The following is a 26,422-nucleotide window of genomic DNA, read 5'->3' as shown; positions in this document are numbered from 1 at the left end:
ATTGTTATTATTATTTCTCGGGGGTGGTTTGGATTGTTGGAGGGGGGGGCATCGTTTTTTCCCTCCCGTCGCCGAGGCTCCGGAGAGAAGAGGGGGAAGAACTTGACAGCCGCCCCGCTGCCCTCCCCTGCATTTTTTGTTATTCCTTCTTCTATATTTTGTTAATTTTTATTTCCTTCCGTTTGATTTTATTTGGGGATCTTTTTTTAAATTTTTTTTTAATATTTTTATTTTCCTTTCTTTTATTCCGTTTTAATTTATTTTCTTTCTTTTAATTTAATTATTTAATTTTCCCCCGCTATTATTTTTTTTTCTTTCTTTCCTTCTTTTGCTATTTATTTTCTTTTATTGTTGTAATTTTTTCCCCGCTTTTTTTTTTCCTGCTTTTTTTTTTTTCTTTTTTTTTTCTTTTTTTTTACGGCCGCCGTGTGCCGGCGCGGGGTTGGCTTCTCCTTTTGAGCGTCTCCATCCCCCGGCGGAGGTTATGATGGTGCATTGTGCGGGCTGCGAGAGGCCGATTTTGGACCGCTTCCTACTGAACGTCTTGGACAGGGCATGGCACATCAAATGCGTCCAGTGCTGCGAGTGCAAGTGCAACCTGACCGAGAAATGCTTCTCCAGGGAAGGGAAACTCTACTGCAAAAATGACTTTTTCAGGTGAGTCCTCCAGGTTCGCACCGCGCCTTGCCCTCGCTGCTTCCCCCGGAGCTTTGGGGTGCTCGGGGTGTCCCCTCGGGGTGTCCCCTCGGGGTGTCCCCTCGGGGTGTCCCCTCCGGTCCCTCCCTGCCCCGCGGCTCGGTCGGGGAGCACCCCCGGCCCGGAGAGCCCCGGGGGGACCGGGCGGTAGTGCCACAGTGGCTGCTGCAGCCCGAGGCGGGGGCGGCCAGGCTGTGCCCCCCTCCCCATCTCCGCCAGCCCCTGCCCCGCTCCGCCGCTGCCACCTCCCGCCCCGTCGCCTCAGGCCGCGGTGGCATTGGGGACGCTGCCTGTCCCCACCTCTCCGGGCCGGCCTGGCGCCCCCAGCCCCTCCGGGACCACAGGCCCAGGTGCAGACGGTGGCCAAAACCTCGCCGAGCCCCCCCGGGGGTCTCCGCGCCTTAAACGCCCCTAATGACCGCGATAAGGTGCCGAGGGGAAATTAGGGGCCGGAGCGGCAAGGGGGGCGATGACTTATGACTCCTAATGCTCGCACTACATCAACGTCACGGGGAGCAGCGAGGGAGGCAGAAGTTGTGCCTCGGCCCGAGGGGAAAAGGGGGGACCCTGCGTGGGCACCCCGGGCCTGGCAGCCCCCCGGGACCTCGGGGACCCGGCAGCGACAGCCCCCGCTGCCTGCTCTGGGGGTAAATTTTCTGTTTCTGTGAAGGATTTTTTTGTTTATTTTGTGGGTTGAGAGGTTTGGTCTGTTTCTTTTCTCTTTTTTTTTTTTTTATTTGTTATTGTATAATTTTCTTTTTTATTTGTTTGGTTGGTTATGGGATTTTTAAATTGAATTTTTTTGGTTGTTTTATTTCGCTGTGAGTTTTTTATGTTTTGTTGTTGTTGCTTTTTTGTTTTGGTGGGGATTTGGGCTTTGTTTTGTTTTGTGGGGCTTGTGGGAGGTTTTGTTTGTTTGTTTTTGTTACTTATTCCTTTTTTTTTTTTTTCTTTTTTCTTTTCCTTGGGAGATTGTTCCCAGCCGATTGGTATTCCCTGGATTTTTTTTTTTTCTTTTTTAAAAGAAAAAAAAAAAAACATCTCCTGGGGGGGAGGGGGAAGAAAAAAAAAAGGAAAAATAAAGATAAAACCCAAACACCTAAACCGTGGGAAGGAAAGGAAAACCGGAGATTTACAAAGCACTCTTCCCGACCTGGAAAAATTCCCCCTCGAGAGGGGGAGACAGGCTGGGGACCGAATACCGGGCTTGGGACCCCGGGATGTTTCGGGGAGCGCAGCCCCCTCCTCCTCCGCCCGTTGTTCTCATCCCCGCACCCGCCGCTCCCTTTCCCGTCCCTCTGCCCGTGACCATCCCCTTTTTCTGCCCGGGATTTTCAGGCCGGAGCTCCCCGTTCCCCTCCCGGGAGGCTCCGGCCGGAACGCGATCCTGCCCGGCGGAGCACGGAGGGAACCCCCAGCGCCCTCCCCTCCCGCCAGCCCCTCCTGGGGCCAAATCCGGGCCAGGATGCTCCCGTGTGTCCCCCGCGGGTGGGGACACCCCAAAGCCGCGCTCTGCCGGCAGCCCAGCGCTGCTCGGGGATGAAGGCTCTCCTCATCCTCACCCCAAAGGTGCGAATCGCCTGCTCCCCCGAATTTTCCGTCGGGGGATGCTGCAGCATCAGCTCCCGCGGTGGGATTTGAGGAGGGGGGTTCGGCACAGCGCGCACACAGCCCCCCGCCGCTGCCCATCGCCGCCGGCGCTCCAGCTCTCGCTTTTCTCCCCTTCCCAGGAGGTTTGGTACCAAATGCGCCGGCTGCTCCCAAGGGATCTCCCCCAGCGACCTCGTCCGGAAAGCCCGGAATAAAGTCTTTCACCTGAACTGTTTCACCTGCATGGTCTGCAACAAGCAGCTCTCCACGGGCGAGGAACTCTATATCATCGACGAAAACAAATTTGTTTGCAAAGAGGATTATTTGAACTCTCCCAGTTTGAAGGAAGGCAGCCTCAACTCAGGTACGAGCGGCTCAGCCCGCCCACCGCTCCGTCCTTGCTGCCGGCTCCTCCCGGCCGGGAAGGAGCTCTGGATTTGTGGGATGAGGGGCTGCACCCCGCGGCCAGCCCGACCCCCCCGGTAATCCCTGCCACCGGCACGGCAGGAGCGGAGAGCGCCGGGCACAAGCCCCGAGCTGCCGGTACCTCCCGGTGGAGGAACCTCCCGGCCGGGAAGGAGGTTTGGATTTATGGGATGAGGGGCTGCACCCCGCAGCCAGTCGATCCGCCGCGGGAGGGAGGGATTTGGGGTGAAAGGCTTCGGAGAGGGCGGAAGCCTCTGTGACCCGCCACGTGGGACGCGGACACGCGTGGGATGAGCTCCCCCCTCCAGCCTTGGCTCCTGCCCCGCGCACTGCCCCTAGGGCAGCGGGGACACGGGCGCGGGGGCACCAAGATCCCCCCCGGGCCGGTTTGGGAGCCCCTCACTCCCCAGAGCCCCCCTGCGAGTGTGCCCGGTCGGTCCCCCCGCGCCGTGGGCCTGATCCTTCGCCTCCTTTCACCCAGAGGCAAAGCTCCCATTTGACTTCCTTGGAAGCTGTCTCTGCGTCAGGAGAGCAGGGCCAGGCCCCCTCCTGCTGTCCCAGCCGTGCCGGGCGCCCCTGCTCACCCCCTTCCGTGGGCTCTCTCTCCGTCCAGCACCCGGGGCCGGATCCTGCCACGCCAGTCAGTGGGGCCGCTGCTGTGAGCGAGGCGAGTAGAGCTTGGCCTTGGGGGGGTGCTGGCTGCAGGGTCCCCCGGGGGGGCAATCGGTGCCTGGGGGCGGGGGGTGAGCCAGGCTCGAGGCAGTGAGCGGGGACAGCCCAAACCCCGCCAGGGACCGGCCGCATTCCTCCCGGTGGCGCATCCCGGCACGGGGGGCCGCGGTGGGCCTGGAGGATCGCCCCCTCCCCAGCTCCCCGCCGCCGGCACGGCACGGTGCACAGCGCTGGAGCGGGCGGCGCTTGCCCGGAGCTCCGCGTGCTGTTGGGGGGCGATGCTTTAGGGGAACCAGAGCCCGTCTGCTCTCCTTGCTGCTCTCCGGCACCCCCCAGCCCCTCTCCCGGAAAGCAGCCGGGCCGGGTGGGCCGCGGAGGGCAGAGCAGAGGGGGGTCAAAATCTCCCCCAAGTCATCCACCCCCTCCCTTTCCTCTCTGGGTCTCCTTTACAGTGTCCTCATGTACAGACAGGAGTTTGTCCCCGGATCTCCAGGACCCCATGCAGGACGACACCAAGGAAACGGACAACTCGACCTCCTCGGACAAGGAGACCACCAACAACGAGAACGAGGAGCAGAACTCGGGCACCAAGCGGAGGGGGCCCCGCACCACCATTAAAGCCAAGCAGCTGGAGACCCTCAAGGCCGCCTTCGCCGCCACCCCCAAACCCACCCGCCACATCCGAGAGCAGCTGGCCCAGGAGACCGGCCTCAACATGAGAGTCATCCAGGTAGGACAGCCCCGGCCCACCGCGAGGGAGGACAGGGGGTCCTGGAAGGAGCCCGGGTAGTGCAAGGCTGTGACAGTCTCCCCCAGGCGCCGGGAAGCGGTTGGGACAACGAGGTTGGCCCCTCAAGCAATGAGCACAGGCGAACCCCTTTTGTCGCCTGCCAGCGTCACCTCAGGCCCACGCCGCTTTCCCGTGGGTGAGAGGGGATCCCCCAGCCCGTGGGGAGGGATGAAACCCATTCCCAAAGCATGAGGCAGCCCGGCTTTCCGCGGGGCCGAGCGGATCCGCGGCGCGCCAGGAGATGGATGCTCCAGCCTAGCGGAATCAAGGAGCATCCATGGCGCTCTGCAGGCAGCCGGCGCTTCCTCACCGCGCTGCCCCCGTGAAGAAAATCCCTGCGGAAATGTAGGGATTAATGGGCTTTAATAGAGGCATTAATAGGGGAGGACTCGCCGGCTTTGCCGCTAGCCGAGCCGCGATTCCCGGCTCCCGGCAGAGGGGAGCAGAAATCCCGCAGGAGAACGCTGTGCTGGTCCGCCTGAGCTGCCCCGTCCCTGGGGGAGTGAGACTATAATCCCGACGCCCCACCAGGCTGCTGAGGCGTGCGGTTCGGATGAGGCAATGCCCGTGGAGAGGCGGCCACGGCTCCCCTTTCCCTTTTATTCCCATCCTCACCGCCTGCTGCTCCCACTACCTGCCTGCCGCCGCAGGTGCTCATCTCCCGCTCCCCGCTTTCTGCCTGCTTCTGCCATCATCCAGACTCCTGTCCCCTTTTTCCTTCCCACGTTTGCTCCCTTCTTCCCCCTATCCGTAGGGGAAGTTTCCCCCTCCTGTATTTTTCAGCTGCAGGGACAGAGAGGCTGAGGGTGTGGGGATGCAGCTGGGGGAAGGAGGGGCAGGATTTTAATTAACCCGATTATTTGTGGGGTGCGAGTCCGGATGCATTTTTTGAGGTTATCAGCAGCAGGACGGGGCGGGTGGTGTCATTAAAACCCACCCAGATGGGTGCAAGATTTCCAACCCTGTCCCTGCCCAGACTTCGGGGGGTGGGATGGCGCTGGCCCAGAGGGGTCCCTGCTCGCCCACCCGCGCTGGGCACTGACACCAGCCCGGCCGCAGGTGTGGTTCCAGAACCGTCGGTCGAAGGAGAGGCGGATGAAGCAGCTGAGCGCGCTGGGCGCCCGCCGGCACGCGTTCTTCCGCAGCCCCCGCAGGATGAGACCCCTCGGCGGCCGCCTCGACGAGTCCGAGATGCTCGGCTCCACGCCCTACACCTACTACGGAGGTGAGGGACCGCCTGACAGTTCCCCCCTCTCCTCCTTTGTTCCTCACCTCCCGCTCCTCCGCGGCTTTCCCCCTTTCCCCCGCCCGCGCACACAGGCGTGCCGCAGCCGCGCACACGCACAGCCGGGCCCACGCACCCCCACGCCCCCCCGGCATTGCGGGGCCCCTCTCCCGCGAACAAAGCCCCAGCTGCGGGGCTTTTGTCCCCCTTTCAGGCCGCATTTGTTCCAATTACCTCCCGGGCCCGCAGCATATGGAAGGTCAGTGCCGCCCCCCCGCTGCCCCGACGGGACGGGATGGGCTCAGCGGGGCTGCCCCGCGCCTCCCCTCGGCCCAGCTCCCCGCAGAGCCCCCCCAAAAGCTGCGTGTTCAAAGCCTCCCATCTGACCAGGGGCTTTCCAGGCACCCCTTGTTGCCCTGCAGTTAGTTTCTACATCCCTTCCAAGCCGCTTAAACACATATATGATTTTCCCGTTACATATATCTCTCAATTTATACACATATATACATATGTATTTTTTCTATTATACATAATTTCCCCATGGTGTATATTTATTTTCCCCATTATATATTTAATTATCTCCTTTTTTTACAACTATCTTTTCCCCATTCCCTTTTTACATATCTCTGTCCCTCTATACATATATATATTATTTTTTCCCCCGTTAATTAAGCAGTAAATTGAGCCCATTTTCCCGGGCCCGGATTCCTTGTCCTCCCTCACTCCAGGCTGGGCAGAGAGAAGGTGATGGGCAGCGCAGCCCTTAGGAAGGGCTCATTTCTCTCAGGCTGGACTCAAATTCCCACATCCCCCTTTGGGAGCTAGCAGAGGGGACAGCACGGGGCTGGTTTGGGGTGCAGCGGGATTTCGGGAAGTTTTTATCCCCAGCAGACCAGATCCATCCTTTATCTTCCCTCCTCCCCACAGATTACCAAGGTGACTACTACGGGCCGGGAGGCAACTATGACTTTTTCCCCCACGGGCCGCCCTCCCAAGCCCAATCCCCGGCCGACTCCAGCTACCTTCAGAACTCAGGACCCGGCTCCACACCCCTGGGACCCTTGGAGCCCCCCCTAAGCGGACACCACTCCTCAGAAAACCAAAGGTACACGGATATGATCTCGCACCCCGACACCCCCAGCCCCGAGCCGGGGATGACCGGCTCGCTGCACCCCATCCCGGGGGAGGTCTTCAGCGGGGGGCCGAGCCCGCCCTTCTCCATGTCCAGCAATAGCGGCTACAGCGGGGCTCTGTCGCACCCCAACCCGGAGCTCAGCGAGGCGGCGGTGTGGTAGGCCCGGCGTGGGCACGCGTGTGTATGTGTGCGTGCAGGGGAAACCCCCCCTGGTCCCCCCAGCCCACGCGTGTCCCCCCAAACGCCCCGCACCGGGGCGCGCCGCGTCCCCGCGGCCGGATAAACCCCCCACCCGGTGCCAAAACGCATCCCGGCAGCCCGTCCTCCCCATCACCGCCCCCCGGGGCCACCCCGCTACCTCCCCCCTCCCGCACCTTCCCCCCGACACGCGGGGGGGACAAGGAAAGGTGCCCAGCCCTGAAGACCCCGCCGGAATCGGGACCACCGCCTCTCGGACCAAAGCTGAACTCGCCCGGACACAGATCCCACCGCCCCGGCGGCACCGGCGGAGGGAGGGCTGGGGCAGGGCTGCCCCCTGCTAATTAGCATCCTTTTTAATTATCCCCTACCACAGGAGGGGGGGAAATGGGGAATAGCAGGAATAAATCCCCCTCCCGGCTCCTCCTTGCCCTTATTTTTATTGTTCCCGTTTTATCCCCGAGGAGAAGGTGGGTTCGGACCCGGTTTTTGGCGATGGGGAGGAGGAGGGGGCTGTGCGGGGCTGCCCCGGTGAGCGGCTGAGCTTGGGCTCCCACGTGGTGGGAAAGACACCGGAAAGAGGCAGAAACACTAAAAAAAACACAACAAAACCAACAACAAAATTAAAAAACCCAAAACAAACAATAAACCCCAGAACTAAACCACCCCATCTGCAGCGGCAGAATTTTCACCCGAGCCTCGACGCCGAGTCCCACCCCAACGATCCCCAGAGGCTCCGCCAATTTAAGGATGTATTATAGTTTTTGCTTCTAGTTTCTTTATTTTGTATAAAGGAGAAACAAATAAAGTATGTTTTTGTGTTTACTGATTATTTATTGTACTTTAGTCATCGGAGGCTCCGAATTTTTCTATTTTGAAGGCAGGGAGGGGATGGCACCGGGGAGGGGGGGTGAGAGGATAGAGAGAGGGGGGGAAATAAAAGGAAGGAGAATGGAAAAGGAAAGAAAAAAAAGTTGTTTTCTGAAAGCGTCGTGGGTTTCCTGTCCCCGCTGCCTCTTGCGGAGGCTGTTAGTGTGAATGGCTCTTGTTGTTCAATGTGAATAAAAAACCCTTTAGTTACCTACTGTTCGGTCACCTGGTCCCTTTCATTTTACTTTATTTTGATTTGTTTTAACACAAGACCGTGAGAGGTGCTGGCCGGGCTCCCCCACTGCCCCCCTGCCCTGTGTGGGTCTGGGGGTGCAGCCCTCACCCCTCCCCCGGCTGAGTGACGTTCACCTTTACGAGGTGATGCTGCTGCATCTCCCACCCCAGTCTCCCCCATTTCGCCCATTCCCAGAGCTCTCTGGCACTGGGAAAGGGCACATTCCCCAGCTCAGCGCCTTTCCCCGCAGCAGACAGCCCAGTGCACAATTTCCTTCTCCTGGGGGACCCTCCCAGAGCAGCCCTGGGGGACAGCTGGAGGGGGACACCGAGGGGACACCCCAAGCCGGGTTTCAGCAATGCCATCAGCAGCTTTTGCCCCATTTTCCCTGAGGATACTCCTGGGGGGTTTCCTCCCCAGCACCCCAGCTTATTTCCCTCCTCTCCCCCGATTTCTGTCCCTTGCTCTCTGAGACACAAAAAGTCCCAAGCAGGCTGCAGCTCTGAACTAATATTTAAAATGCAAAATCATGGCAGAGCTCTTCGCTCCCCCCCACCCTCTCCTTGTCTTGCAGTAAAACGATATAAACAGAATAAATTACCTTCCCTCGCTGGCTTACGAGAGTCCCTCTCTCCTGACCTGAATTTTAAGTCCTGGCTCGGTTGTAGCACGGAGCACCGATGATTTATGGAAAGCCAGCCACTTCTCTGCATATTTTCTCTGTTCAGCCAAGTGGTGGAATTTATCCTTCCTATACCATTACTGGCATTAATAACGGGGTGGCCAACGAGCCGGGCCGAGCCCCGAGGGAGCCCTGAGCCAGGAGATGGGGACAGCACGGACACTGCTCTCCCCTCAGTCACCAAAAAAATGCACCTTCTCCCCTTTTCACAAGTGGGGAAACTGAGGCAGAGCTCAGCTGGCTGCTCCCCTGGTCCAGCCCTTCCAGGCTGTCGGTGGCAGCAGGTAACAGGGACTTTTATAAGGATAGGGAGATATGTTGGTAAATAACCTCCTCCTGGCATCGTTTTGAGGGGTAGAAAATGGAACACGAGGTCAATCACTGGGTGAACACTGGCTGATATTATTATTATTATTATTATCGTTATTATTTTAAAATTCAAGGACAGCCCTGAGGGTTGTGTTTAGGCTGCTGGGGCACCCCGTCTGTGGGATGTGGAGGGAACAGGCTGCAGGAGGGATTGTGGATGATGCTCCAAGCCAAGGCTGGAGGCTTGCAGGATGATGGGGCTCATGGAACAGGGATGATCCCCTGGCACACAGGGCTGGGCCCTGCAGCTCCGAGCTGGGTGCAGGAGCCAAACTTGGCCTCCCTGTCCCCCCAGAGGTGCCAGGAAAGCACCAGCACTCAGGATTCCTGCCTGTCTCCAGCTGCAGGGTGACCACGGGTGACCCTTCACCAGCCACCCCCATAGGGGTGCCCCCAGCCACCCTGCACCCCCACATCCCTGCCAGGGACACCCAGAGCCCAATCCCCACAGCCAAAGCCCAAGTGTTCCCTCATCGAGGCAAGGAGAGGGAAAAGCTCCCTGTTGGGGTGCTCTGGGAGTCACCCCAAACCCCACAGCCATGCCAATGTCACCACCAGCGATGACCCTTCCATGGGATCATGCTGAGGAAACACCACCGTGAGCTCCTGACTTGCCCAGCCTTCCCAGAGCAGGATCCCAGGAATAAATTCCGTTTGAAAAGCTGTTGGGCAAACACCTACGCTGTTTTTTTTTTTTCCCTGACCTTTTTGCCTTTTTCTTTTCGGAAGGGGAAGGTCTGCAGAAGGTGGAAAGTAATCAGGTTTTGGACCTGGGATAAAAAATAGCTGGAGTAGGTTGGGCTGACTCCTTATAATTAATAGTGCGCCTCGTAATAGGATTCTCCAGCCTTCGGTGCTCCCTGGAAACACCTTTTTACATAAGATATTGCTCACGATGGAGCGGCAGAGTTTTGATTTATGGGGGTTTGGCCTCCAAGAAGCACCTGGGGAGGTGGCCTGGCCGGTGGGAGGTATAGGGCCGAGGGGCTGAAGGCAGGGAGGGTGTTTCTGTGGGGTTTGCAGGTTAGGGGAGAGGGGGGATGTTGGTGAGCTACTCCTGGGGCTGAGACCTCTTTGCTCCAAAAGGGAGGAGGAGAGGGTTTTTAGGGCAGGAAAACGCTGCCCAACATCACAGGGTGGTGCTCAGGGCATGGGCTAACAGGGAAACCAGGTGGGGCTGGGAAGCACCAGCAGGGGCGAGACCCCGGGAATGGGAAGAAGGAAGGGGGAGAAGTGTTGGGAGGACACAAAAAACCCCAGGAGGCGCCACAGCAAAGGGCTAAAAACAAACACAGCACTGCAGCTGCGAATGGGGGAGAGCAGGAGAGCCTGGAGGAAAGGGAGAATGGGGAAAAGAGTGGGATGGGGGGAAAAGGGGTCTTGGGAGGTCTAGGATGGGGTGTATCCCCCCAAATGTTGGAGCACCTCGGAGCCCGCGGGTGTTCAAGCCGGCCGGGGATCTCCGTGGATAAATCACTGTAACAAGCGCGTTGCTCTCGGCTGGCCGCAGCCAGCGTGGCAGGAACGGGAGAGGATTGTAATAATTAATAATCGTTAGAATAATAATGCATAAAGACAGTAGCAAAGTAATTAGTCAGAGAGGGAGCGCTTGCTAATTGAGGTGGGGAGCTGCAGCCCGAGCAGCCTGGGGAGGAGCAGGGGGAGGGCGTGGAGGATTGAGGGGTGCAGAGGAGGATCGCTGGCATGTCCCAGGGGAAAAGTGCGACGTGTGGAGCCCAGCCCTGCCCTCAGCACAGGCAGCACCCTGGCTCCATCCCTGCCGGCAGTGCGAGCCCCGTGCCTCAGTTTCACCATCCCTGCACGGGTGCTGCGAGCTGGAAAAGGCTGCGCGAGGAGTCCCGCGCGCCCCAGGCTTTATTTTGGTTATTTCGGAAGGAAAGCCAGCAGAGAGTGCCAGCCAGGCTCTGTCACACCCCTGCCTCGGGCTGGGTGTCACTCCATCCCCAGCTGCTCCTTCAGGGCGCGCAGCTGGGCCGTGTTGATGTTGCTGCCGCCGCACACCACGACCACCACGGAGGCCAGCGGGGTCCGCAGCGTCCCCTCGCTCTGCAGCCGCTGCAGCCTCCCCGAGTAGAGCACGGCCAGGGCAGCCCCGCACGCCGGCTGCACCAGCATCCGCTCGTCATCTGCGGGGAGCGGAGCGGAGCAGGGGACGGTGGCACCGCGCACAGAGCTCCCCCGGCTCTGCCACCCCCGAGGCGCGGCGGTGTCCCCACAGCTCACCCAGGAACTGCTGCACAGCCCGCACGGCCTCCGTGTCCTCCACCACCTGCGAGATCACCTGGCACTCCCGGGCACACTCCAGCGCCCGCGCCGCCACCGTCTTGGCTCCCAGGCACTTGGCCACGCTGCGACAGCAGGGGACGAGGCGGTCAAGGCGAGGACAGCTCGGCCAGCCCTGCCAGCTCGGGGCACGCGTGGCTGCTCACCTGGTGATGTCGGGCAGGGTGACGAGCCGGCCGGCTTTGAGCGCCTCGTGGAAGCTGTGAGCTCCTCGGGTCTCGGCGGCGATGATGGGCACGTCCTGCCAGCCCACCTGCTGCAGGCCGGCCACCACCCCGGCCAGCAGCCCCCCGCCGCCCACCGCCACCACCAGGGCGTCCGGTTTGGCGTCCAGGGAGTCCTTCAGCTCCCGGACCAGGCTGGAGTGACCCTCCCTGCGGGGTGAGGGGGCAGGAGGATGAGGTCTGGGGCACCCCGAGCCAGCCCGGACGGCAGGGATGGGGATCGGGGACAGGAGCTGAGCCCTGGCAGCACTCACCACACCAAGGGGTGGTCGAAGGGGTGGATGCTGACCCAGCCCTCCGTCTTAACCAGCTCCTGGGCCCTCCTGTTGGCATCATCCCACACCTGGTGGGAACATTAGGGGCTCAGTGGGGCCCCATTACAAACCAGAGGTGGCTTGTCACTGCAGGGTGGGGGACACCAGAACGGGTGAGGATTCCCAGGCTGACCCTGCTGTGATGCCGGAGGGGCAGGAGTGGGACATTTTGGGATGTTGCTTGGGGTTTGCAAAGCAACCCTGAGCAGGCTGAGGTCAGCCTCAGTCCCCTCTGGAACCCCCAGATCCCAGTTTCGGGGGTACCTTGCCGTAGACCTCGACTTTGGCCCCCAGTTCCTCCAGCTTGCGCACGGGGTTGGGGCCGCTGCTGCTGGGGACCACCACGGTGATGGGCAGCCCCAGCTTCCTGGCCGCATATGCCGCTGCCAGCCCCGCGTTCCCCCCTGTGGAGAGCGAGGCTCAGGCGGGGCTCGACCCCTGTACCTCCCCAGACCCCTCGGGAGCATCCCCGCAGCTCGGGATGCAGTTACCTGAGGAGCAGACGAAGTGGCGGCAGCCCTTCTTGGCAGCCTGAAAGGCAGAAGAGAAAGAGGGAAGGGGATGGCTTTGTCCCCGTGCTGTGCCCCCCGTGAGGGCAGGAGCAGCCCCCTGCACACAGCGTGCCCGCACTCACAGCCTGGCACAGGTGCCCGATGCCGCGGATCTTGAAGGAGCCCGAGGGCTGGACGTTCTCCAGCTTCATGAAGACCTTGGTGCCCACGGCCTTGGAGAGGGGCAGGCTCTCCAGGACGGGCGAGACGACGTGGAAGGGCTTCTGGCCCCCGACTGGCTGGGCTGCCATGGCCTGACAAGGGATGCTCTGCCGGGGAGAGGTGCTGGGGTCACCAGCTGCTCCCCACGGGTCACCCCCACGGCCCTGATGCCCACCGCGGGCTCGGTGTGGAGCACAGGAGCTCCTCGGGAGGGACAGGGCTGTCCCCAGTGTTCCCTCCCATCCCCGGGATGCAGCAGCACCGCCGGGCTCGCCCTGGCAGAACCCCAGGCCAGGCTGTGCCACCCCCTCCTCCATCCCCCGGTGTCCCCAGGTGTCACACACTGTCCCGTTACTCGGGATGGCGATTACCTGGTGTGCTGTGGCACCTCGCTGCGTGTCCTCACCCACCGCCGAGCCTGCGGGACACAAGGGGGACAGGTGACGGCGGAGGGGCCGTGCCGCTGTCCCCAAGTCCCCTCGCTGAGCCAGGCACAGGGCAAGGGGCAGGGGTCAGATATTGCCCCGGGGAGGTTGTTTGCTCGGCGCTGGGCGGATTTTACAGCCACGGGGCGGGAGCGCTGCCAAAGGCGCCCAGCCATGGCCGGGCGTGCTGCCGGGTGACACTGCGGGGACAAACACGAGTGGCCCGGCCAGCCAGATCCCAGCAGCTTTCACATGCCCGGGAGATGGGATGTGGGCTCCCGGGAGATGGGGGGAGAGGAGAGGCAGCTCCCGAATGATTTTGGGGGCCCTCAAGGGTTTGCAGTGCGTGTTATCAGGTCCAGCCAAAACCACGCACTAGCAGATTTTAGGATTTTGCCCTCAGAGTAGCCAGGGCAGCCTGCACACCCCAAATCCCCAGCTAAGACATCCCTTATCCTCCAAACGAGCCATCACACCCCTCTGCCCACCCTGCCAAGCCCAGGAATCCTCTCCAAGCTGCACATCCCTGGGTAATTCAGCCCCTCCAGCTCCAGCTGGCCATGCTGGGCACCCCTTGGAGAGGGTCACCCCAAGTGACCCAGCCAGAGCCTGGTCCAGCAGCCTCCAGGAAAGGCAAGCAGAGCCTCCTCCTTTCCTCTGGAACCCTTCTTGTCACCCAGCCTCGGTGACACTGCCACGGGCAAAGTCTTACCTCTGCCCCGAGGGGCTGCTTCTGTCCACAGCAGGCAAGGAGCAGGAAGCTGGGATCTGGAGGAAGGTCCAGCCCTGGCTCCCAGCCCCGCAGCCGCAGAGGCTTCCTCCGTCCCTCCGGCCAAGCCGAGCAGCCTGGAAGCAGAGGGCACAAGGAGGGGACACTGCACTGGAGCAGACACACGCCAAACAGGGAACCCCACACTGCCCAGCTCTGCCCCGCTGCCAGCAGTGAAAGCAGAATATGGGATTTCAGCCCCCTGATCCCAAATTGTGCTGCAAAACCTCCCAGAGCACCACTATTCCGAGTGGGTTGAGAGCTCCAGGACAGCCCTGCTCCCTATGGAGCTGGTCTTTGGTGGCAACAAAACATCCCCAAAACATCCCACACCATCATGAGGCATCGGAGGGAACAGCACGGGCAGGGTCAGCACAGAGCCACACTGCTCTTGGGACAGGGGGGACTGGGAAGGTGCGGGATGAGGAGGATTTTTTGAATGGGGGCATGGAGGGGGCACAGCTCCAGTCCCTCTGGGGGCCATTGGAGCCACCTCCCCACCTCACAACGGGCAGAGAGGCTGCAGCCACTTCCCCGGAGATGGGACAGTGGCAGGAGCTGGGGAAGGGGTGCAAGGAGCCACCCCAGCTCACAGGGATGAGGCTGGAGACCCTCTTGGAGAGGACAACACATTTCAGCTCAGCCCTGGGGTGCTCTAGGGTAACCCTAACTGTAACCCTTTTCCACCTGACACTCACCTCCCTGTCCCCCTTTTCCTTCCCTCTGGCTCCATCCCTGCCCTGAGGAAGGTCGTGCCAGGCTGTCACCTGGTCACTTCCCTTGGCCAGGGTCCCTGCGTGACACTGGTGGCGGCTGGGGTGATATTTAACAACTTTTCGTTTGTTTTTCCACTTTTGAGGGAATAAAAAAAGGGAATTGGCAACACTGTGACATTTCCTTGTTCCCCCTTGCTGCTCACTCACTCAGTGATTGTGATCTGTTAGGGGAAACTGAGGCACGGGACCCCAAAAGCAGCCCCCCCGTCATGGGGACACCAGGGGACACAGGCTCTGCCACGCCCACCTTACCTGCAATCCATCCCAGCACAGTGGGACACCCAACCTTCCCCGGGGCACCCATCCCAGTTTTCGGGGTGCCAGCACCCCAAAAGCCCAGACCTGCTGCCTCCCACCCCCCCGCAGCCCCCGGGGAGCCCCAGGGGCCCCCAGCCCCGGTGGGAACCTGGCGCCTTCAAAGCGCTGCCGAGCCGCAGCTCATTAATCCCCCAGTAATGACCTCGTTATTCCTAACGAGGCAGAGCGGATCAAGGGAGCTGCCTAAGAGGATTTTGCACCGCGGGTTTTGGGAATGGGGGCACACAGGTGCCGGAGGAAAGGAAGACAAAAGGGATGAGGATGGTCTCCCACTCCTGGGGGGTGGGCAGTGGGGCTCCCCCGTTCCAGCAGCAGAGAATCCTTCAGAGCCTGCACCCCAAAAGACCCTCCCAGCAGCACAGCAGTAGGATCACCCTGTTAATGGGGAGGGGGCAAGACCCCTGCGTGAGCCCAACCCTAATACAAGCCACCAGAGAACCTCAGCAGAGAGCCAAGCACAGCCACCAGCACAGAGCACTTTATTTGCCACAGCCAAACCAGCTCACTCCCCTCCTGTCTGCCCCATGGGCGAGCCCCAGCCCCCCAGGACCCCCGTTTTTCTGGGAAGAGCCCCCTAAACCAGGCACCAGCACCCAAGGAAAGGTCCTGGGACTGGAGAGCCCTGTGGCAGGGAGGGGACTCGGGGTGCTCAGCCTCTCCTGCAGCACAGCCTGAACCCCGAGAGGCAGAAAGAGCAGGGGGGGCTGGTGCATTACAGAGCTGAGACCCCCCACACCCAGCTGCACCCCCAGAGGGGACAGATTCCCACGGATGGACGGACAGATAGACAGGACCAGCCCGGTGGTGCCTGCTCAGTCCCAGTGGACCTTGACTGGGGGGAAGGTCCAGAGGTCAGGGTGGCCCATGTGAAGCAGGGAGCTGCAGGGGGATGTGCTCCAGCGGAACGGGGGGACATCGTCCCAGGCGGGGCCGCTGACTGCCACCAGCCCGAAGGTGGGGACCATGCCCGAGGAGGTGACCTGGAGATGGGAACACAAAACAGGCTCGAGTCAGCCCTGGGAATGGGCTGCACAGCCTGGGGGAGCTGTTGGGGTGGTGCACCCCCAAGGAGGAGCCCCCAGGGCTGCCTGGCTGCCACACCTTCATGTCGATGCCGCCGTGGCAGCGCTGGCGCAGGGCAGGGAAGGGGTAGGTGCCGTTGGAAGGGTTGAGGTCAGAGCGGGCAGAGATGGCATTCTCGGCATTCTGGGGTGGGTCACAGCCCTTGCACCGCGACAGGGGGTCCTGCAGGTAATTGTTGGACCTGCAGAAGGGCCACGAGAGAGCCACGGTGAAGACATGGAAAAAAAAAATCCGCGGATCACGGAAAATTCCGTGGTGGAACACCCAGGTCTGGGGACCCCCGGCACACACCGCATCAGGCGGATCATGGAGTCCAGGTCGTGCACCAGCGTCTGGTTGCGGCGGAAGATCTGCGCACGAGGGTTCTTGTCATAGGTGAACCAGTCGCCGTATTTCCTCACCAGATCCAGGTTGCCGCTGGTGTTGAAGATCTGCTCGAAGTACCTGCGGTGGGGGACCCAGTCAGTGGGGTGGGGGACAAGGAGAGTAGTGGCACTTTAAGGGGCAGAGGTGGCACTCACGGCACATTGTAGCTGGCCCAGTAGCCCTGCTGGTACAGCAGCTCTGTTTTATCGGCTGTCACCACCAGGCCCCTGTGCTGGGAGGAACAGCATCGGTCAGAGCAGAGGGGAAAGAGCCACTGGGGATAGTGGGGGACATGCTGGGCTGGGGGGAACACATCCTGGGGGTGCTGGGCATCCATCAGCATCCCCAGAGCCTTTAGCCACAGCCACACTCCATCACCCTGTGACCACCCAGTGGGGCAGGTAGGACCCTCATGGCTTTCCCCAAGCCACAGGGATGGGAGAGGAGACAGCAGAGGAATGGGGCCACTCACGGGATCTGCTCCAGCACTGTCAGCACGCCCGGCGCTGGGCTCGCTCTGCCCGGAGTGAAGGCCTTGTAGTCCACCACCATCCACTGGTTGTTGTACCTGGCATGGAGAGCAGGGAATTCATCCCTCATCCCTCCATCCATCCTCCACCGATCCCACCCCTCCAGGACGGATTCCCAGGCACCATCCCACCCCACTCACGTGCCGCTGTTGAACTGTCGGAAGACAGCAGCCCACTCGGACCCGCTGCGGGCCAGCCGGTTGGCCACGATGTTCCTCAGCCACTCCAGGACGCTGCCACGGGGATCCAGGTACTTCCACAGGGCCGGGTTGTTGTTCCCAATGGTGGTTTCCAGCGCTACCTGCAGGGAAGGGAGCGATGGAGAAGACAGCTCCTGCGGATAGGAGCTCCAAGGACCAAAGCCACTCACCAACCCGCTGCTGAGGATGTAGAAGTCATCCACGGAGAAGATGGTGCCAGGGTAGGAGGAGAACACCTGGACGCTCCCAGGGATCTGGGATTTGCCTGGAGGGGGATGCAGAGGGATCAGAAGGGGGGTGTGAGGCGCAGCCCCCCCAGCCCAGCGCACGCACCGCCGGCCGAGGCGCGGAAGGGCAGAGTGTACTTCTTGATGATGCGCAGCATGGCCTGGTAGGAGGTCCAGGTGTCGTGGGCCACCAGCAGGTCACGGTGGCCTGGCAGCAGCTTCACGAGGGCGGAGCAGGAGCCTGAGCCCAGGACCCGCTGCTGGGAGGAGCGGTTCAGGGCAGACTCCAGGTCCTCCAGGTCACCCCCCAGCTGCAGCAGCCTGGGGGAAGAGAGATAGGAGGTATCAGGCGAGGGACACCCCAGCCCTCAGAGCTCTCTGTCTGTCTGTCTGTTTATCTCCACCACACCCCAGTGCAGGCACTGGTGCTGGGAGCACCCTGGTAGCATGAGCAGGGAGAGAAGGCAGAGCACAGCAGTGGGGAAACTAAGGCAGGCCTGCGAGGGGAACCCACCACCCAGCCCATGGTGGGTAGAGGAGAACCTGCCTTGGCTCCATCCCGCCCCAGCAGCAGAGGACAAGCACCCAGAGAAGGTGGACAAGGAGGACTGGGAGCAGAACTGGCTGTTCCTGGACGCGCAGGAATTGTCCCCACAGCAAACCCTGGGACAACCATCCCCCACTGCCCAGCACCTCTGAGAAGGAGCTTACAGGAAGCCGAAGGGTGCCAGGTTGATCCTGCCCCGGGGGAAGTCCAGGCGCCTGTTGTAGCTGTCCTCCAGCCCCTTCAGCTGCAGCAGGGCCAGGCGCACCTGGGGACAGGGGACAGAGCTGGCACCCGGCTCCTGCCAGGAGGCGAGCTGAGAGGTTTTGGGGGACTCATTCTCCCAGAGGACAGCAGATCAGTTGGATCTCAGTGCCGCTACAGAGGCACAGGGGGGAAGTGTCACTGTCACCAAGATCATGACTCAGCACCCGTGGCCAAGGGTCACAGAGTCACCCCCTGGGCACCCCAACCGCAGCACGTGAGGCTCTGGCTGGGAGAAAAGTCATGAGTCACCTCTACTCACCCCAGGAAGGAGGATGACCACATCCCAGTCATCCTACTTGGAGCCCAGCCAGGACATCTCGCTGCCCTGTCCCCTCCCTTGGGTTAAAGCCCTGGCTATCCCAGGAGCATACAGGGAGGTTCCCCTGGGTGGGGGGACCCCATCCTCACCTGGTGCCAGTACTCGGGGTCCTGTCCCTTTGCCATCTGCTCCTCCATCCAGGCCAGGTTGGCCTCCAGGTAGTTGCGGAGCTTCTGGCAGTACTCGCTCTCGTACTTGAAGGGGCCGCAGTAGCCCACCATGGTGTTCATCCAGTGCATGTACATCAGCTGGGGACACGCCCGTGGTGTCACTGGCGGGGTCAGCCAGGGGAGGGACCCTGTCACGCCCCCCGGGACCCCATTCCTGGAGGAATCCCCTTACCTGCTCGGTGACGGCAGCCTCGGCCAGGCCGGCAGCGTAGGCCTGCAGGCTGTCATTGTAGGAGGCGTTGGTGGTCACCTCCAGGAAGGCCCAGCTGCGGGGACACGGTCACGGCGGGTCACGGACACGGGTGGGACGAGGCGCCGTGCCGGCTGGGACAACCCCCGCCACCCCATCCCCGCCCGGCTCCGTTCGACCCTCATCCCGCCCCGGCCCGTGCCTACCCGACGTGAGGGATGCGGTCATCGAGGCTGGCCCAGGCCACGGCGGCGGGGTGGCGGCCGGGGAGGACGCGCAGCCGCTCGGATCCCGGCTCCAGCAGCACGGAGACATTGCGGGGCGCCGGGGACGGGGCTGCGCCGGCCGGGACGGCGGACAGGAGCGGGGACAGGAGCTGGGACAGCAGAGGGGACAGCAGGGGGGACAGGAGCGAGGCCACCAGCAGCGCCCCCGGGGCCGCCATGGCGCGGACACCGAGGGGCGGGGCCAGGGAGGGGACACGCCCCCGGCAGCGCTGCCGTGCGCCAATGGGGCGGGTTTGGGGCGGGGCTAGCATGTGACCACGCCCCCAGGAGGTGTTCCCGGGGTACTAGTGGGCGGGTCGGAAATGGGGCGGGGCTAGAATGTGGCCACGCCCCCAGTGGGAGTGCCGTGTATGGATGGGGAGCGCTGGTTGGGGCGGAGCATGAGCGTGGCCACGCCCCTAAGGACACAACTCAGCGCAGGGTTGGGGCGTGGCTTCACTCCTGGCCACGCCCCCTGCGGCCGTGGGAACTCCTGTCCCCCCATCACCCCCTGTCCCCCGTGCTGTCCCACCACCCCACGCTCATATCCACGCTCCCGCGTCACCCCACCCACGCCACGGCACGGGGGATGTGCGCAGGTTCCCCTCTCCCCGCCCCAGCCGTGCCCCGCCCTTGGGAACACGCGTGGACCCCCGAGAGTGGGCACCCCAGCCCCCGGCGTGTCCCCGTGCTCGGGACAGGGGAACACACGAGGTGCGGTGCCTCCCTTGGGCCCCAGCCCCGCGGCAGCCCTGGCTTGTGCAATCCCGGCCGGCGCCTGTTTACTGCCTTCCGCTCCTCCTCCTCCTGCTCATCTGGCGGGCAAAGTCCCCCTGCAGCCCGGGTGTGCCGGAGGGTGGCAGGGGCTGCGGGCTTGGTCCCACCGCCCGCATGGCAGAGTCACGGTGCGGTGCACAGTCACCCTCAGTGTCCCCCAGTGCAGCTGGACCAGGTGCCACATGTCCTGTGCTGTTCGGGGCACCCCAAAGGCAGCGCTCAGCTCGTGTGGGGAGCTGGGCTCAGCTCAGCCCAGCGCACCCCAGCAGCTCCCAGTTGCTGCTGGTTCATTTACCAGTATGGCCCAGTATATACTCTGTCGCACCCGGTGCTGCCCGAGGCCACCCCGGGCACCCTGACCTGCCACTCGTGGGTGCAGAAACCGATGAGGAGGTGCACAGCGACCCACGCCATGTGGCAAACACCCAAATTTGGCCTAAAACCAGAAAAACCGGCTGAGAAAGCAGCAATGTCCCAGCGGGGTCTCCTGCACCCAGCGAGTGCCACCAGCCGTCGGTGGTGGCACTCCCCAGGGGGGACCCGGGATCCTGGGGGACACCCATCCTGCTGGGCACTGCCTTTATTTTTCACTGTTCTTCCTTTCCCCTCACCCGTGAAGAAGGGCAGAGCGCGACTTCGGGGGGAAACCGTCCAGGGTGGGAAATGGATCATTGAATTCCATCAGGATCTAGGGGTTCCGGCCACGGGGAGCAAGCTGCACCCCACTAACAGGGTACAGGGGCTTGCACGGGGCGGGGGTGAGGCTGCAACGTCCTGGGGCTAGGGACAAAGGTGCGGAGAGGGACACCAGCAGCAGCCTCGGGGTGTCGGGCCACCGGCACGGGGGTCAGTGCGGCCCCGCTGCTCGAGGCTGCCCCACCAGGGCCACCAGCCCCGGCCATGGTGGCAGAGGGTCACCCCAAAGGGGCTGTAGGTGGGCGCAGCACTCAGGGTGGGTGTCCCGGCCTGAGAGGGGCAGAGAGCCGCGTGTGTCCCCTGTGCGCAGCCACCCCGCCGGCCGCGTGGGAAAGTGTCGCTGTCGCTTTAAGCGCGGAGGGTGGCGGCCCCTTTAAGGCGGGGGGGCGGCGGGATCAGCTGCCCGCGCACGGCAGCGGGGCCGCGCAGACACGGTGGGTGCGCGCCGCGGGTGGGGTCCCGGGTACCGCCTGCCGCCCCCCAGCCCCGCCCGGCATCGCCCACCCAGCGGGGTCCCTGTCCCCTCCCTGTCCCCTCCCTGCCCTCGCGGGTGGCCCTGCTCCTCCGTGGCGGTGGGTGCCATCATCCCCCCTCCGTCCGCCCGGGTGGCACCGGGGCTGAGACCCCCGGCCGGGACGTGGCGCGGTGGCAGTGGCTCAGCCTGCCCGCGGGGGGCTCTGCTTTTTATCCATTTTATTTTATTTTTTTTTCATTTATTTTAACTCCCATTTTTATTATTACTGATTTTTAACCCCTCCTCGCCCCGCCCGAGGAGCTCGGGATGGGGGTCCTGCGGCAACTCCCGCTGTCTCCCGCCGGGGGCCACTGCTGGCGGTAGGTGTCCCCAGGGCTGTCCCCACCATGGGGCTGGCCGGGGTGCTCAGCCTGCCCGGGGCACTGCCAGCCGGGACGCCGCTGCTGCTGGACGTGGGACTCACGGTCCCTGCCGGGGGGGACGCTCTGAGCCTCGCCCGGGGCCAGGATGTAAGTCTAGGGGCTGCGGTGGGGCTTGTGGGGGCGCCGACAGGGGTTTGGGGGCTGCCGGGGTGATGGGGTCCTGTCCTGTCCCTGCTTCCCCTGTCCATCGCAGCAGGGATCTCACCAGGATTTCCTCCGCTGCTGGCTTTCTCCTCCTAAACCCTCGCCGCTTGCCAGGCCGGCGCCTTCCCATGGCCGGGGGTGGGTGTGGGCTGTGTGGGGACAGGGATGGGGTGGGGACAAGGGGTTCCACCCTCGCTGGCCCTGGCACTGCATTGATCCACGCACGTGTAGCACAGATGGGGAAACCGAGGCTGGAATGCCAAAAAGCCACCCCACGGAGGGGCAGGGGACCCCACGGGGAGGGCGGTGGGTTTTGGGGTGGGGATGGAACTCAGGTGCTCAGCCAGCACCCTGCCGTGTCCCCACAGTGCTGGGAGGTTCGGAAGCACAACAGCTCCGAGTGGTGCCACTTCATCCGGAGCAACCCCGACTGCCGCCTCGACGGGGGCTTCCTCGACTACCTCGATGGGGTCTTCTGTGTCTTCCCGCCCCAGCTGCTGCCCCTGGCTGTCACCCTCTACGTAAGGACAGGAGCGGGGCGGTGCTGGGGGTGCTCTGCTGTGGGGACAGGGGGTGGGGACCCCGCTGACCCCTCTCTGTGGCACCCCTGACCCCGCAGGCTCTCTGGCTCCTGTACCTGTTCATCATCCTCGGTGTGACAGCGGAGAAGTTGTGAGTGGCCCCGGAGAGGAGGGGACTGTCCCCAGAGTGACCAGGAGCGCCATGGTCCCCCAGCAGCCCCATCACCTCTCTCTGTGTCCTTCTCTGCCCTTCCAGCTTCTGCCCCAACTTATCAGCCATCTCCACCAACCTGAAGCTGTCCCACAACGTGGCAGTATCCTTGGCAAATCATAGGGAGGGATGTGGGGACAGGGTAGGGGAGGTGGCAGGCACAGGGTCACTTTGTGTCCTCTCGGCTCCATGCCAGGGGAAACCAGTTTGGAGCACGAGCTGGAGGTGACAGAGGGACAAGTGGTCATGTGCTGGCACTGGGCAGGAGTGCACAGCACCCATGTCCCCATGGGGCCACCAGGCCTTTTCCTTGACGTCCCCTCTCCATGGTGTCACCTTCCTGGCCTTTGGAAACGGGGCACCCGATGTCTTCAGTGCTGTGGTGGCCTTCTCTGACCCCCGGACAGCAGGGCTGGCTATCGGGGCCGTCTTTGGTAAGGTGACCCCACTGCCAGCTCCTGGGGAGCTGCTGGCTTGGGACAGGCTGTTTGGGGTGTTATTTTGGAGCTGTGGGATGTCCCTGTGTCCCCAGAGAGTCCTATTGCCTTGGCAGGAGCCGGTGTGTTCGTGACCTCGGTGGTGGCCGGGGGCATCGCCCTGGTCAAGCCCTTCACGGCTGCCTCCAGGCCCTTCCTCAGGGATGTCATCTTCTACATGGTGGCCGTGTTCCTCACCTTCGTGGTGCTCTACTTGGGCAGGATCAGGCTGGGAGAGGCTCTGGGTGAGTGCTGTGGGGATTGGGGATGGTGGGATCATCCTGGGGGTGGTGGGATCATCCTGGGGGTGCTGTGACCCCCCATCTCTCCCCCACGGCAGGGTACCTGGGGCTCTACGTGTTCTACGTGCTCACGGTGGTGCTCTGCACCTGGATTCACCGGCGGCAGAGGGGGGACGGGCTGAACCCCCCCGGAGCCTGGGAGCCAGGTAAGGGCTGCCGGGCTGGGATGGGACCCCCGGGGTGTTGGGTTCCCCTTCCACTGCCCATGTGTGCTCCTCTCCCCCCAGAGATGCCGACAGACGTGGAGGAGCAGGAGTCCTTGGGCACGAACAGTGGGGATGATGGTATGTTGCTCCCTGTGGGCTCAGGGATGGCTCTGCACCATCCTCGGGATCCCGTGTGTAACAGCCTGTGGGGTGGCCATGGCAGAGTGCCACCCTGGGGCAGAGGGATCTCCCTGGGACACACACAGGGACCTGCAGCCCCACGCTGGAGGGGCTGGGTGGGGGGACAGAGAGACCCCCAGCCTGCTGAGCCACCGTGGCCTGTCACAGGGGAGGAGTACCGACCCCTGCTGCCCTCCCAGGAGAGCTCCCTGCGCATCCTCGCCACGGCCCTGAGCCCCCTGGACTACCGCAAGTGGAGGAGGAAGCCTTGGTACTGGCGGCTCTTCAAGGCATTCAAGGTGAGCAGGGGGAGCTCAGGAGGAGCCCCCCAGGTCCCCCTGGGGATGGTGGGACAGGGGCAGGCAGGCTGGGAGCAGGTCATGGGGCACCTCCCAAGGTGTCCCAGACGGGTGTCCCCCTCCCAGGTGCCCGTGGAGCTGGTGCTGCTGCTCACCGTTCCCGTTGTGGACCCCGACAAGGATGACCTGAACTGGAAGAGACCCCTGAACTGCCTGCACATCCTCACCAGCCCCCTGCTCTGCGTCCTCACCCTAAAGTCAGGAGCCTGTAAGAGCCTGGGACAGTCCCAGCTGCCAGGAGGGATGGGACTGAGGTGGCCACGAAAGCCCTGGGGACTGCAGGAGCCCCTCAGGGCTGGGTCCCCATTGTGGGGAGGGAGGCAGTGAAGAGCCAAGCTGGGGGCTTGATTTGCAGCTGATTTGCACCCCACGGGGTGGGGGGCTTGGGCCCCCAGAATCCAGATCCTGGAAGGAAAATGAAGCCCCCTCTCCCCCCCTTTGCAGATGGGCTGTACCAGATCCAGGGTGTGTTCCCAGTCTGGGGACTGGTCACACTGGTTGCCTCTGCCCTGGCACTCATCGTCTTCATCTCCACGAGCAATGAGGAGCCACCCAAGTACCACTGTGTAAGGTGTCCCCCAGCCCTGAACACCCACCGGGGACCAGCCCAGCCTGCCCTGGACTGGGCTGAGGGTCCTGAGGGCAGAGCAGGACGCTGGACCTCTTCCCCAGTCCCCAGTGTCCCCAGGAGGGACTGGCTGGAGGTGTGCAGGGTCCTGTGGGATACACCCAGGGACCAGCTTGCTCCTCTTCCTGTCAGGTGTTTGCCTTCCTTGGGTTTTTGGCCAGTGCCATGTGGATCAATGCCGCAGCCATGGAGCTGGTGAACATCCTGCGGACCCTGGGCGTCATCTTCCAGCTCAGCAACACCGTGCTGGGCCTGACACTGCTGGCCTGGGGCAACAGCATCGGTGGTGAGGGCTTTGCTGGTCCTCAGTGTCCCCCTGGCACACCCTGGGGTCCCCCAGCCATCCCCAAGGTCTCCTTTTGTCCCTCCACAGACACGTTTTCTGACCTCACCATGGCACGGCAGGGCTATCCCCGCATGGCTTTCTCCGCCTGCTTTGGGGGCATCATCTTCAGTATCCTTTGGGTGCCAGGGCTGGGGTGGTGGCACATGGGGCAGGAAGTGCCTCAGTTTCCCTGCCTACAGCGCAGGGAGAACCCCTGGTGCTTTGGGATCCACGGAGAGGATCCATCCCAGAGTCCCTCCAGTGCTGGCAATCTCCCTGGTGCTCAGTTTGGGGGAACAGTGAGGTATTTGGGAGGTGCAGGGACAGAGCCAGCAGCACCCCTTGTCCCCACACTGTTCCAACCCCAACCGGGCAGGAGTTTGGGCTGGAGTGGGGCAGATTTGGGATCTGCCAAAGGGAAGGAGGAGAAGAGGCTGTGGCTCCCAGCTCAGGCTGAAGCCTCTCCTCCTCTCAAAGTTGGATTCACCACAGGCAGGGAATGTTTTAGCTGGGACTAAGTGAGGTGCAGGAAGGAGGAGGATGTGGGGCAGGGGGATGTGGTCAGTGCTATTGCTCCCCCAAGCTTTCCCGTGCTGTGTGTCCATCCTGAACAACACCCCAGACATCCTGGTGGGTGTGGGACTGGGCTGCCTGCTGCAGATGACCAGCAGCCAGCCGCTGGTGAAGGTAAGGCTGTTCTGACCGGGTGACACGGGTCAGGCTGGCAGCAGGACCCTGCTGTCACCCCACCTCACTCCCCATCTCCGCAGCTGGAGCCCGACAGCCCCCTGGTGTGGGTGCTGGCCGGGGCGCTGGGGCTGAGCCTGGTGTTCTCCTTCGTGACGGTGCCGGCGCAGTGCTTCCAGCTGGGGAAGCCCTACGGTGTCTGCCTCATTGCCTACTACCTGGTGTTCCTGTGCGTGGCCCTGCTCACCGAGTTCAGGGTGATCCATTTCTCCCCGCCATGAGCAGCCCTGGAGCTCGCTGTGCCTCCCCACCACAGCGGGACCTGGCTGTCCCCTCCCTGTCCCTGGCAGGGGGACGAGGGCACCTCAGCTGTGCTGCTGGAGGTGCCAGCCCAGCCCTTGGCTCTGTGGAGAGGGGTGGCTGTGCTTTGGGGAAGGAGCTGTCAGTGCCCACATCCTCTCCTCACTCTGTTTCATCCCTGTAATTTAAGGAACTTGGGGCAGGAGCCACATCAAGGCCTCGGCTGTGGCTGGCGCCGGTGGCAGGAGCAGAGGGTGGGGAAGCTCCAGCTCAGGGGCACAGCAGGAGAGGCTTTGCCTCCTCAGCCACTGCACCTTCCCCTCCTCAGCTCCATGCAGCTGCTCCAGGACAGAGCTGGGGCCACCATGCCACAGGGGTGACTCTGGCAGTGCCTAGGGACACGTTTGTCCTTGGGCAGGACTCTCCCTGCTGGCACAGACAGGGTTAAGGGGACACAAAGCTCCAGGGCAGCACAGGGTTTAGAACAAGCAAAGCCTGAGGGAAAACAAACACCAAACCAAGGGAGGCTGGTTTCCCCTGCTTTTTTTAGCAATGTTTTTTCAACCTGAGTTTCAGATCCTACTTTTCCCCTCCTCCTGGGGTGGGCAGAGCTGTAGGAAAGGACTTAGAGGTTTCAACACAGTGTTGACCTCTGGCAGGACTAGATTTAGGCACTGTAAAACAACTGCAATAAAAAAAAAAAACAAAACCAACAAAACAAACACAAACCCAACCTTGACTTTTGCCTGTTGCAAGGGCCATTTCTCCTGCTTTGTTCTGTGACACAGCCCTTACTCAGCACAGAGCCTTTGGAGGGCAGAGGGAACAGCCAGTGCTGAGCCAGCCCAGGACCCCTGGGATTCTCACAGTGGTTTTCCCC

At 62.3% G+C, this 26,422-nt stretch overlaps 4 protein-coding genes across 7 annotated transcripts; 2 read left to right on the top strand and 2 right to left on the bottom strand.

Annotated features, from left to right (window-relative positions):
* The first annotated feature begins 403 nt into the window (after window positions 1–403).
* Window positions 404–7,564, top strand: LHX5 (LIM homeobox 5). Of its 3 annotated transcripts, none has more exons than XM_085076143.1 (6): window positions 404–657; window positions 2,427–2,650; window positions 3,326–3,379; window positions 3,837–4,114; window positions 5,234–5,399; window positions 6,327–7,564. In XM_085076143.1, the coding sequence occupies exons 1-6, from the start codon at window positions 485–487 to the stop codon at window positions 6,692–6,694; spliced, it is 1,263 nt and encodes a 420-aa protein (XP_084932269.1). In that variant the 5' UTR covers window positions 404–484; the 3' UTR covers window positions 6,695–7,564. The 3 variants fall into 3 exon arrangements, with proteins under 3 accessions (XP_084932269.1, XP_084932268.1, XP_084932270.1); XM_085076142.1 differs by having other exon boundaries at window positions 3,194–3,379; XM_085076144.1 differs by lacking the exon at window positions 3,326–3,379.
* Window positions 7,565–10,745: 3,181 nt separating this feature from the next.
* On the bottom strand, window positions 10,746–14,778 carry SDSL (serine dehydratase like). Its single transcript, XM_085076145.1, has 9 exons — window positions 13,581–14,778; window positions 12,815–12,861; window positions 12,365–12,550; window positions 12,222–12,261; window positions 11,995–12,134; window positions 11,671–11,759; window positions 11,339–11,566; window positions 11,133–11,257; window positions 10,746–11,035 (listed from the first exon to the last, which is right to left on the bottom strand). The coding sequence occupies exons 3-9, from the start codon at window positions 12,530–12,532 to the stop codon at window positions 10,842–10,844; spliced, it is 984 nt and encodes a 327-aa protein (XP_084932271.1). The 5' UTR covers window positions 12,533–12,550; window positions 12,815–12,861; window positions 13,581–14,778; the 3' UTR covers window positions 10,746–10,841.
* A 415-nt stretch (window positions 14,779–15,193) lies between these two features.
* On the bottom strand, window positions 15,194–19,109 carry PLBD2 (phospholipase B domain containing 2). Of its 2 annotated transcripts, XM_085076141.1 has the most exons (12): window positions 18,834–19,109; window positions 18,610–18,703; window positions 18,357–18,515; window positions 17,849–17,949; window positions 17,244–17,458; window positions 17,081–17,175; window positions 16,851–17,011; window positions 16,653–16,748; window positions 16,336–16,407; window positions 16,106–16,258; window positions 15,833–15,995; window positions 15,194–15,711 (listed from the first exon to the last, which is right to left on the bottom strand). In XM_085076141.1, the coding sequence occupies exons 1-12, from the start codon at window positions 19,070–19,072 to the stop codon at window positions 15,544–15,546; spliced, it is 1,716 nt and encodes a 571-aa protein (XP_084932267.1). In that variant the 5' UTR covers window positions 19,073–19,109; the 3' UTR covers window positions 15,194–15,543. The 2 variants fall into 2 exon arrangements, with proteins under 2 accessions (XP_084932267.1, XP_084932265.1); XM_085076139.1 differs by having other exon boundaries at window positions 16,851–17,175.
* A 1,643-nt stretch (window positions 19,110–20,752) lies between these two features.
* Window positions 20,753–26,270, top strand: SLC8B1 (solute carrier family 8 member B1). Its single transcript, XM_085076130.1, has 15 exons — window positions 20,753–21,350; window positions 21,776–21,928; window positions 22,027–22,079; window positions 22,185–22,243; window positions 22,469–22,573; window positions 22,693–22,860; window positions 22,956–23,063; window positions 23,145–23,201; window positions 23,412–23,542; window positions 23,669–23,810; window positions 24,047–24,168; window positions 24,363–24,516; window positions 24,604–24,684; window positions 25,178–25,242; window positions 25,326–26,270. The coding sequence occupies exons 1-15, from the start codon at window positions 21,228–21,230 to the stop codon at window positions 25,521–25,523; spliced, it is 1,719 nt and encodes a 572-aa protein (XP_084932256.1). The 5' UTR covers window positions 20,753–21,227; the 3' UTR covers window positions 25,524–26,270.
* Window positions 26,271–26,422: the final 152 nt, after the last annotated feature.

This window comes from Lichenostomus cassidix, chromosome 15 (assembly GCF_008360975.1).
Source record: "Lichenostomus cassidix isolate B80296 chromosome 15, HeHo_3.0, whole genome shotgun sequence".
NCBI lineage: Eukaryota > Metazoa > Chordata > Aves > Passeriformes > Meliphagidae > Lichenostomus > Lichenostomus cassidix.
This window is presented reverse-complemented; position numbering and strand designations above follow the sequence as displayed.

Bases quoted from the DNA above. Each gene is read 5' to 3' on its own strand.
- LHX5 (XM_085076142.1), top strand. From the start codon at position 485: ATGATGGTGCATTGTGCGGGCTGCGAGAGGCCGATTTTGGACCGCTTC. The intron at 3,380-3,836 runs GCGAGTAGAGCT...TCTCCTTTACAG, and splicing joins GGGCCGCTGCTGTGAGCGAG to TGTCCTCATGTACAGACAGG. The intron at 5,400-6,326 runs GTGAGGGACCGC...TCCTCCCCACAG, and splicing joins GCCCTACACCTACTACGGAG to ATTACCAAGGTGACTACTAC.
- SDSL (XM_085076145.1), bottom strand. From the start codon at position 12,532: ATGGCAGCCCAGCCAGTCGGGGGCCAGAAGCCCTTCCACGTCGTCTCG. The intron at 12,135-12,221 runs GTAACTGCATCC...CGCTCTCCACAG, and splicing joins CCACTTCGTCTGCTCCTCAG to GGGGGAACGCGGGGCTGGCA. The intron at 11,036-11,132 runs GTGAGCTGTGGG...CGCTCCCCGCAG, and splicing joins GGCTGTGCAGCAGTTCCTGG to ATGACGAGCGGATGCTGGTG.
- PLBD2 (XM_085076139.1), bottom strand. From the start codon at position 19,072: ATGGCGGCCCCGGGGGCGCTGCTGGTGGCCTCGCTCCTGTCCCCCCTG. The intron at 16,749-16,850 runs GTGAGTGGGGTG...TCTCCATGCCAG, and splicing joins CGACAGTTCAACAGCGGCAC to GTACAACAACCAGTGGATGG. The intron at 16,408-16,652 runs GTGAGTGGCCCC...CTCCCAGCACAG, and splicing joins ACAGTGCTGGAGCAGATCCC to GGGCCTGGTGGTGACAGCCG.
- SLC8B1 (XM_085076130.1), top strand. From the start codon at position 21,228: ATGGGGCTGGCCGGGGTGCTCAGCCTGCCCGGGGCACTGCCAGCCGGG. The intron at 22,861-22,955 runs GTGAGTGCTGTG...CCCCCACGGCAG, and splicing joins CAGGCTGGGAGAGGCTCTGG to GGTACCTGGGGCTCTACGTG. The intron at 23,811-24,046 runs GTAAGAGCCTGG...CCCCCTTTGCAG, and splicing joins CACCCTAAAGTCAGGAGCCT to ATGGGCTGTACCAGATCCAG.